Below are 11,036 nucleotides of genomic sequence, written 5' to 3'. Positions count from 1 at the left end.
GCGCCCACAAACAAAGAAACAACACAGTCAAGTTCCGGTGGCGAGAGAAGAGGAGTTCGGAACGAAGCGTCTTTTCCCGGGAGGGATGGAAACTCCAAGCGCGCCGTGCCACTCACTCACATGTGTTACCTACCAGGGTTGCTTGGACAGTCCGGGCCAGGCACGCCCGAAACTCTCCCAGAGTACTACAAATCCCATAAGTCCCGCGGCGCGAATGGTGATGACAAAGCACGAACAGATTGGCTAGAGCGGACGGGGTGCGCCTGTCGCTTCCAGGGGGCGGGGCGAGGGGCGGGGCGGGGCGCGGGCGGCTCGGCGGACACGCCCCCTCGCCCGAGGCCCCCTCCGCGCGGCTTTCCACTGCCTCCTCGCTCTCGGCGGTCAGAGAGGGCCGGAGCGAGAAGATGGCGAAGACGTACGATTATCTGTTCAAGCTGCTGCTCATCGGCGACTCCGGCGTCGGCAAGACCTGCCTCCTGTTCCGCTTCTCAGAGGACGCCTTCAACACCACCTTTATCTCCACCATCGGTGAGGGAGCGGCCGCGGCCCGGGACGGGAGCTGAGACGTGGGGGGCGGGTGCCCGGGGGCCTGGGAGAGGGCACGCGAGGGCTTGGCGCCCCGGGAGGGAGACCCCGGGGGGCCGCCGCGGGGACCGTGAGGTGGGCCAGGGCGAGGGGGCGGGCGCGGACGCGGGGCTGCCGGCGGAGGAAAGGGAACCGGAGCCATCGGAAACCAGGGGTGTTAGGGACACGAGCGGGCTCCGGGGAGGCGGCGGAGGAGTCGCGGAGGGACAGAGTCGGGGGGGACACAGGAAACCGTACGGAGGAGAGAAGGAGGGGAGAGTGGGTGCGAATGTTGGGTTGGAAAGACAGAAAAGAGGAAGGAAGTGTGAAGGGGGAAACGAAGGGTTGAGCACTTTAGAGGGGCTTCAAATGGAGTAAAGGGGCAGAGGACAGCAGGGGCAAGAGAAGTGAGACTGGGAATTGAGGGGAATGAATGGATGGTCGGGAGGCGAGAGACGAAGGGATACTGGGCGGAAAGGTGTGCACACATATGCCAAAAGAAAAACGCAGAAGAAGATTGTAGATGGGAGAAGGGCTCGGGGCACCTGAGGGCGGCGGGAGGCGACTTGGTGGAGAAAGTGAAGGAGAGCTGAGTGTTAACTAAAAAGTAGGGGAAGCAGCAGATGCAGCGCAGGGGTTGAGCGGAGAAAAGAGAGGAAATGGAAAACGCGGGGCACAGGACTTTCCCCTGTAACTGGGAATGCTGGTTTCCATTTTCTCTTGACGTCTTTGAATCAAGAGGATTTAAAAAGTGACCAAAGATGGACTAATGTCCACAGAGTGTTAAACTCTTCCGAGTGTTAGTAGGTATTAAGGGGACTGGTGAATTTTGGGATGATATGGTTAGGAATTTATTCTCACCCCTTTACTCCGTGTCTTGAGAAGCAGCGTTTCTCAACTTTTAAAATTCTTGAGCTTGAGTATTAGTAATGACTAAGCCAAGTGATTGAACTTAAATTCCACCTGCCTCCCTGTATAGTTTTCTTTGATACTAATTACTTTTTAGGTGAATCATAGCATACTATATATTTCCCAGTGACTTCTAATTGATTCAAGAACAAAAAATTTTCCCACTCTTTCCTGGGAGCTGTTCTTCCTATATCTGTAGTAAAAGACATTGTGCAGGTAAACAGGATTTTTAACCTGTAAATGGAAGAGCAAATCAAAACTGGTTTTAAACCTTCAGGAGAATGACCTTAACATTATTTCCCTTGTTAAACAGCTGCAGTCAATTAAGTACTGCAAGAGTCAGCCTTTTGTTTTCTGGGTGATCTTTCTGGCCTCTAATACTAGCTTATTTAAATATTTTATTTTTCAGATAGCTTTCGGGGTGATCCACAAGTAATGGAGAACTAGTGTGTTTAACAGTGGTTAAGGGTATTCGTTGTCCTTACAGAAATCCTGTTTGGTTCACAGCACCCACCTGGCAGCTCACAACTGTCTATAACTCCAGTTGCATGGAATCCAATACCCTCTCTGGCTTCTGTGGGGACCAGACACTTACATGGTGCAGGAAAAAACCCACCCATATACTCGAATTAAAAACAAACAAACAAACAAACAAACAAACACAATCTGTTTAAATATTTGTGTTCTATAGGTGACATCTTTTAAAAGTAAGTCTAGAGCACTTTCCAGTGTGAGTGTTGGTAAAGACTCCTTGCTTTATTCTGATTTCTCTCAGACAGACTGAATGAATCTGAGTGGTGAGATGTCTGGGCTTAAGGAAGTTTGAGTTGCAAGTTCTTGGCAGTTAATCTTGAGTGGGACTTTTCTGAGGAAGCAGATTTTAAATGTCATCTTGATTCTCGAAAGTGTATTTGTAAGAGGCTTGGTGGAAGCTGCTACAGCTACTAAAGGACATTCGTTTTTGGTATCAATTTCAAAACCCCAAATAACTCTTTTTTAAGTGTTAAATGCGTGCTGAAGTACAGATGGTAAAGAACAATTTCTAACACACTGGGGAGGAGGAGTTTTGTCTGTTCTATGTGCGACCCTCTCAGAACTTTTCTCCTGCCTTGAAAGTAAGTAAATCTGAGGTAAGAGAGATGGTTCAGCAGTTAATAGTGCTTCTTGCCCTTCTAGTGGACCCAAGTTCAGTTCTGAGCACCCTTAAAGGGTGGCTCACAAGTACCTAAAGGCCTGTAATTTCAACTCTAGGGCACCTGATCCCTCTTCTGGCTTCTCTGGGCAGCTGCACTGACTCTTACTCATCTCTCATGCAGGTGCACACACATACATACACTCTTTTAAAAGGAAGAAATAAAAAGAAAGTGAATAAATCTCACTGATACAGTGTGTTCAATTCCTTGGATTCCTTTGCAGTGGAGTGACTAGCTCCTCCCATTCACCCCCTACTTTGTCCCTTGTTTCCTATAAGGACCTTCCAACACAGTATCTTTTAAAAATCACTTTTCTTGGCTAGGGGTTTAAGTCAGTGGTATAGTATATGTTTAACATGGATGAGGCCTTGGACTAAATCCCTACCTCCCCCCCACATACCCACCCTCCCCGTAGGTGTGTGTGTAGTGTATTGCATTTCACACTTTAAACCTTCCATTTAAAATGTTAAAGCCAGTGTCCTTCCATAGCTCAGATTAGGAGGTGTGTATTACATGGTGAATATCATGGGAACTCTTGGTGTTTGTACTTTCTGTGTGGTGACTGTGGTGAAAGAGGCTTCAAGTTGTGTCTTCAGTTGATATGGAGGGGAAACTCCCCTACCTTTTACTTGGCCCCAGAGAGTTCCAGCCGGAAGCGGTGGTAGAGAGCCAGAGAGCTTATATACCTGAAACGAAAATGCTCTATGGTTGCAGTTATGCTTCAACAGTAAGGTGAATTTGCACCAACGTAGTGAAAAGTTCTACAGACTCCTCACTGACTACAAGCACAGACTTGAAGTGTTCACACTGCTAGCAGCCATGTCACTCCTGCCAAGCCCCACACCACATACCCAGGTGATCTGAAGTTGTTGGGGTGACAGTTGGTAATCCTTCTTTTCCCACCATAGTTTAAGTGTCCATTTGTGTAAATTCCTGGGCTTTTCTGTGACTGGACTTGACAAGGCCTTGTAGCACTGCTGACCAACTTGATAAGCACCACGCCCAAGGAGAGATCCCTTCTGAAGGTCTGGGGTTTGTGTGTGTGTGACAGATATGTCCCCATGTCTGTTTTTTATTATGAAGACGTGCTTTCATTTTAATTGTGTATTACCAGTGTTTAAGTGTTTTTTTTTTTTTTTTTTTTTTTTTTATAAACGGGGTTCTTTCAGCTTTAGACTGGATGGAGGAGACAGTCATTTTGATTCTAGGTACGGAATTGTCTCATATACTTAAATTTCACTTCTCTAAGGCTTGGCACTTGGAGTCATTTTTGTTCTTTGGTGTGGTAAAAGGTAGATTTTCTTTCACTTTCTGAAAATCTCCTAGTCTATTTAATCATACTTGCCAACCATGGAGTAAGGATGATTTAGTCACTTGAAATTACAGGCCTAATGCCTTAGACCAACTAATTAGCTTTTTAGTTCACATGTTGGAAAATTGAAAAACTTTTGGTTGGCTCCAGCCCCCTCCCTTACATAATCATAATTAACACTTAGGTTTTACCTTTAAAAATAAGACAGTTAGAAATGGTGAAACTATTCACTCTATACTATGTTTCCTGTGGGATGTGGGTACATTTTAATATCAATATGAGGCACCCTGGCACCTTGAAATGGTCTTGTATTGAAGGTGCTGGCAGAACAGCCAGAGCCCCAGACTCTGCCCTGCAGTGGGACCTTCTCAGATGATTCTGCTTCTTCTCCGCCCTGCCCCCTTCTTCCTGTTAGGTGTTTCCTGAGTGGTTTCATTATTTAGTATAGTCATTGTTCGACGTGGACAGGCTTGTAGAAATTATCTACTTTATGTCCTGTCCCAGCTTTACCAAATGCAGATTCCTCACTTTCAGCAGAGCTGAAGCTCCAAATCCAATTGTCTCTCATCATTGCACAAATGAGTGTGAGCCTCTCTGTAAATCCACATTTTCCACAGAGCAAGTTTTGCACGTGTCTGTGTGTGTGTGGGAGGTTAAGGTTTTTCAAGTTTGCGTAGCACTCTGTTAATGGAAATGGTCTCGAGAGACTCTGTACAGGGGTGGGGGAGGGGCTGTATATACCTGGCACAGCCTTTGCCCTTTCTTCCAGGCCTGGAGTTTCAGGGAAAGAGATCATAGAATACCCTGCCATTAACATTCCTTCCATGTGTGAGATAATTCATAAAATCATTTTGTAGCCCCACACTGGAATTGCTGATACTAAATGCCAGCAGAACGCGTTCAGGCACTGTATTCTGTAATGTTGCATTCTTGTCTTGGGTTCATTTGCCTTAAGTCAGTGTAGCCCATCAGCCAGATGGGCCTTTTGGCTTGTTCTTTTGTTTTGTTTTTGTTTTTTGTATTTTAAAAGAGGTTATTAAAATTAAAACAACGAAGAATATGCAACAAAGACCATATGTGACCCACAAAGCTCCAAAGTATTTACTAACTGGTTCTCTAAAGAACAAGCTTGTTGACCCTTTTGTAAAATGCAAAGCTGCTTTTGGTTGGTCTCATTTCAAAACTTGTATCAAGACTTACTGGCTAAATAACAAACTGTCATATTTACATTTTTATCCAAGATGATATCAACATCTGGCTGAACATAAGACAGATACACAGAGGAAGTCGCTTTCCATTTTCATAGTTGTTTTCCTTGGTTTCAACTCCTCAAACTAAAATACCAAAGAACATGCAAGTTCGAATTGAACATTTTGTGCATAAAGCCTATTTTATGTCATTATGTTCTTTCAGAGCGTCTGGGTAGACTTCCCATCTCAGCGCTGGTGTTGATGCAATGGTAGGCAGAAGGCGGGCTTAGTAGTGGGTGATAAAGGGTTACACTCCTCTGTGTGATGACTGTTCCAGTCCATGACAAAAGCCTTTCTGGAAATGCAGGCATGGGGAACTTGAGTGCTGGGTACGAATATGAATCTGTTTAAAGTGTTCTTTAATAAAGCGCTTCAGCCACGCTTTTGCAAGCAGCAAGGGGAGTGGGAGGAGGGGCATGGATTCACTTGGCAACAACAGCAATTTTGTCTCTATCTACTGAAAAAACCTGGAGGGGAATCAGCTTGGATATTGTTTTAGAGGAAAATAAGTTTAGTCTTTGAATACCAGGAGAAACTTAGCAGTTGGTTTTTTAACTGAATCTTAGAATTGAATCTGAAAGGGAGGATGGAGCTGGAATGGAGATAGGAGTTGCCTGGTCTGGGCTGCCTCAGGGTCTCATCCTTCCTGCCTGCCAGTGGCTCTGTGCTGCACATCAGCACTCCTGTGTGTGAGTTTGACTGTGGAGTATGTTCGTAGCTGTGGAAAGATGAATCGAAAAAAAATGCAGATTAAGATTATCAGCTGTTTCTGCCCAGGTCAGAGTGCAAGCTCAAATGGGTCAGGTAGTGGCCTCATGTGAGGGCCCTAAATGGGAGGTGGTAGCAGGTGCCATGGACCTTGGCCAGCTGGGAATACGTGTAGCATGACTGTGTTGTTATCTGCCATGTCAGAAAACTTTCACCCTCAAGATAGGCCAAAGTTTTCTTAGACAACACAAACTTAGGGGGAGTTAAAAGGTTACCAAACAGTGTTGTGCGTGTAAAATAGACTTCTCTGTGGCTAGATGCCTACAGGCAGGTATGGTAGTCAGGGATGTATGGCAGTTAGAGTATTTGAAAATGGGTCCTTCATCAGGACTGTTTCCATGAATAAACCCTCAGTCATTTTCAGTGCCTGGGTAGGGGAAACAGAATGGCTCATCTGTGTGGTGGGGAGATGGAGGATGAATTAAGGGGTGCATCAGATCTAAGTTTGCAACCTCTTCCTAGATTTGTGGCTTTGGGTGAGTGGGTTGTTCTAGGGCCTTAGCTGATTCATCCATGATTGACTGTAATCATCTATGTGTGCTTTTTCAGGGCCTGTGAGTTTCCCAGGGCAAGAATAAGTCAGGCTCACTTAGAAAATCTCTAAGACCTATTATATAGGACTGCGCAGTGAATGAGTGGGTAGATGGATGAACTGTGAAAGCAGTTATGGACTGTAAAGAAAGCATTTCATGCAATGTGTTGTTCTTTCATGGTGTTAGACATGACTAGATTATATCTGAATTAAGATAAAAAGTATTTAATTTGACATGTTAATGTAGAAATGCTATCTCCTTCAGTGCAAAATGCTGTTTACCTTCCTGCAATCAGTTTTAGAATATGAAAGAGATTTCACTTATCTCTTAGTGTGCATAATAAGCCATTTTACCACTCTGTTTCCAACCCCCCACTTTCATAAATACCAAACAGAAAATGAGTGAAATCACTGGGTTTGCATTAGAAGAGCATTTCAGCTTTGTCTCTGCCCATTAGCCTCAAACAATGCAACAGATGCCTGTTAACAGTTTCGTGCCCATTTTTAATTAGCAGATGGAGCTGTGTTTGTGTCTGTGTTCTGCACAGCACTTGTTTGAGTCACAGGGTAGTGAGTAGATTAGGAATGAGCTGGGCTTTCGGGCTGAATACAGCCAACTTTTCTTTTAAAACATTTATTATATCTATGCTTATGTTTTATACCACTGGGATAGCCTATATCTAGAGGAAAACTAATGTGTGCAGTTATGGTTTCTGTCATCTCTAAAGGAAAGAGATTACTATCTTATGGTTCCAGTGAAATTGCCATTTTGTGGCATTCCTTGAGTTGAAGTTATCATGTGGTATCTTTCTTTAGAGACTCAGTTTGGTCCTTTTGCACTGTGTCTTAAGGGATGCTCAGCTGGGCTCAAGAGGCTTTAGCAGAGCAGAGAGAGGACTATGCAATGTGTGAGGGAGAATACCAGCTCGGTGGGTTGGTATGGCCTGCTGGAATGCTGCGTTCTGTGGAGATCTGAAGCCCTGTCCGAGCCCAGCAAGATGGAGGATGACGATGGGTTCCTAACATCAGTCATGCGGAAGCGGGGGTGGCACCTTCCTACACATATGCTATTTTCTGACATGAGCAGGTAGCTATTGGCTGTGCAACATGCTATGACTAAACATTAGACAATAATTATTATTTTATTATGTTTAGTGATTTATCCTTTTTCTTTAGAAGAAAAGTTTATTTTCTTTTATTTGTGTCTGTCTGAACATATCTCCATATATATATGTGCAGGTTCCTACAGAGGGCATCACATCGTTGGAACTGGAGTTTTGGTGGTTTAAATACTCTTAACCACTGAGCCATCTCTCTCGCACCCCTTTTAAAATTCTTTTCTTCGACATTACATCCCGGCTGCAGTTTCCCTCCCCACACTCCTCCCAGTTCACCCTACTCTTTCCCAGAGTCATTCCACCTCTGTCTCCCTGCAGAAAAGAGCAGGCTTCCCAGGGATACCAAGCGAACACAGCCATAACAAGTTATAGTAAGCCTAGGCACAAACCCTTATATCAAGGCTGGATGAGGTAACCCACTAGGAGGAAAAGGGTCCCGGGAGTACCCCCACTCCCACAAGAACACCAGCCTACACAACCATAACATATATGCAGAGGACCTAGCTCAGAGATGCATGCAGGATCCAGCATTTTTCTTCAGTCTGTGAGATTCTATAAGCCTTGCTTGCTTGATTCTGAGGGCTCTGATCTCCTGGTGTCCTCGACCCCTCTGGCTCATACAACCCTTCCTCCTGCTCAGGATTCCCCAAGCTCTGCCTAACGTTTGGCTGTGGGTCTCTGCATCTGCTCCAGTCAGCTGCTGGATGAAGCCTCTCTGATGACAGTTGGGCTAGGCACCCATCTATGAGTATAGCAGAGTATCATTCGGAATCATTTCATTGACTTTTTTTTTTTTTTTTTAAAAACAGTTCTGTTTGGTTCTATCCTAGGTCTCTGGGCTATCCAGTCTCTGGTTCCTGGCCATGTAGACAGTGTCAGGCAGGGGTTCCCTCTCGTGGTATTAGACTGGTCATTGGTTGACCATTCCCACAAGTTCTATGTCATCCTGGCACATCTTGCAGGCAAGACAAATTGAAGGGTGAAGGTTTTGTGTCTGTTGGTGTTCCAGGCCCACCACTGGCAGCCTTGCCTCATTGTAGGAGATGGGTAGTTCAGGCTTCATGTACCCCATTACTGGGCCAGGTTCATCCTCATACTTCCAAGGAGTTTCCACTGACTAAGTTTCCGCCTTGCCTCCTAAATGCCTCCCAGTTCCAGCTTTCTCCTTCCACTAACCCTTCCACCCCACTATTCCCGCCTGATTCCTCCTTTTTCTATGCTCAATATTTAAGTTAGGGGATTTTTTTTTTTTTCTGAATTGAATGAATAAGAACCTGAAAGGAATTGGCTTCTTTGAGAAAGAAGCTAATATGTTTTTGATGCTCAGTTGCTCGGGGCTTCCTTTGGGAAGCCACATGCAGTGTGAGAAGCCATTCCCCAGCAGCTGTGTGCTGCCTTCTTTTGCTGCCTCACCTGTAGGGCCCATCACAGCTGACTAGGCACTTTGGTATTTACCTGTTGCTGAACCTTTGGACATTTCCCAGGGAGCTCTTATCTTCCTCAGTCCAGAATTTTATTTCTTGGTTTTCGGAGTAAATGCTAAAGTTCCGCATGGCATCATGTTCATCAAATTTGGGTGTGTTACTAACATAGACCACAGTGGCATTTGTGGCAGCATGGCCTGATTGCAGAGGCAGAGTTAGCTATGGAATTCCACCTCACCATAAAAACCAGACACAAAGAGATTAGACAACGTGTAGAGTTCCAAAGTTTTTGGCTGACGGAGTTTGGGCTGGCAGGGCCTCTCACATCATAGTGAATTTTGTTGTTTGTTGAACTAGGCAGTAATTATTTTAATAAATCACAGATATTTTTCCTGATATCTAAAGTTGGGAGGAAGTCTTAGAGACTGATCAAGTTCTGTTTTGAAATATAGGGCAAACTGTTTCAAAGCTGAATTATTATAAGTTTATTTATTATGACATGATGCAGTGTTTATCTGGAATAGGCGTTATGAAATATTCCGTATCTCCTTAAACACATGCATATTCATAAAGTCTATTAGAAAGGTGAAAAGCTTACTTTGTGAGATACCAGTGGCCAGCTGTACGCTGTTTGTTGATTATGAATGTGGATGGAGGTCCCTTGCTGTATATGGTTTTCAACAAAGAGGTCTTTACTTATTTCTCTTCTAATCTGATAAAATCATTGCTACGGCTTAGCAAACAGCTCTTCACTGAGAGTTCGCTATTCCATTTTTGAAACAGCTTAGATCACTTTCTCATTTCACTGACCATTGGTAAGCACCTTACTCCTACCATGCTAGGGTAGAAGGGCTTGGTTTGGTAGAGGAAAAGGCTGAAAACCATCCTCTGTCCCCTTCTACCAGTTTCTTTAGTTTCTTCTTCAGTGTCTTGCTTCATGTTGGCAGCTTCAGTAAACCATTGGGTGAGGCGTTAGAAGCTCTGCCCAGCAGCCTGAGAATTTATAGTGCCCTTGCTGGCCATTATTCTTTCATACTGTTTCGAGATGGATGGTAAAAAAAATGCTGTTTGTCTTAGTTCCAGCAGCCATGAACAATGACATGTGAATGAGGTTGTCACCCAGAAACAGAGGATTTGAGTTAGTGCATTTCCTAACTTGTCTACTTACACTCTTTTAAAATATTCTAGTTCTAAGTATGAAAATTCTTTGAAATTTTTGAAGTAGCTAATTTCCTAGATATAAAATTCCACTGTAAATTAAAATATAAAACCACCATGATGTTTGTTTTCTATGTTTTGGTCCCTCAGTCTTCAACCTTGATAAATACCATTACATTATAAATTTAGATTGTGCTCTCCTTTAATTAACCACGTTTTTTGTTTCAGTGGTCTCTTAGTACTGTACCGACAGCCTACAGCATTGTACACTACAATGGCTTCTGGGTTCCTTCCAGTCGTAAACATTTCCCAAAGAAATGTGTAAAATGGAAGGGCAACACCCCAAGATGATGTTCAGATTTTACTGTGAAATATAGGTTGAAGTTCTTAAAGATTTATTTTTTTCTTTGTTTGTTTATGTGTATTTGTGTGCATTTCATGTGTGCAGGAGGTCAGAGTGTCATATTCCCCCAGAACTGAAACTGTAAGCAATTCTGAGCTGCCTGATGGGTGCTGGGAACTGAAACTAGGTCCTCTGCAAGAGCAGCACATGCTGTTAACCACTGAGCCATCTCTCTCATCCCCTCAACTGCCTGAAAATGGAATTGTTAGTTTATTTCTTATGTTTATCTGGAAGAGATATTACACGGTGCTCATCTCTGTAAATACACTCACATAAAACCCATTAGGAAGGAGTAATGACTACTGCACTGTTATTTGTCGATTGCTTATAAATTCAGTCCTCCATCCGCTGTTGCACAAGCTCCCCTCAAGGACCTTAGGCTAGCCACTTCCTCAGCGAGGGAAA

The 11,036-nt window shown here is 44.2% G+C and overlaps 1 protein-coding gene across 1 annotated transcript in view; it reads left to right on the top strand.

Annotated features, from left to right (window-relative positions):
* The first annotated feature begins 329 nt into the window (after nucleotides 1-329).
* Nucleotides 330-11,036, top strand: part of Rab8b (RAB8B, member RAS oncogene family) — a 70,936-nt gene continuing 60,229 nt past the window's right edge. Inside the window, exon 1 of the mRNA XM_055598790.1 lies at nucleotides 330-528. Within this exon, the coding sequence (XP_055454765.1) occupies nucleotides 405-528 (124 nt within the window). The 5' untranslated portion in view covers nucleotides 330-404. The remainder of the gene's footprint in view (nucleotides 529-11,036) is intronic.

This window comes from Psammomys obesus, unplaced genomic scaffold (assembly GCF_907164565.1).
Source record: "Psammomys obesus unplaced genomic scaffold, mPsaObe1.curated_primary_1811, whole genome shotgun sequence".
NCBI lineage: Eukaryota > Metazoa > Chordata > Mammalia > Rodentia > Muridae > Psammomys > Psammomys obesus.
This window is presented reverse-complemented; position numbering and strand designations above follow the sequence as displayed.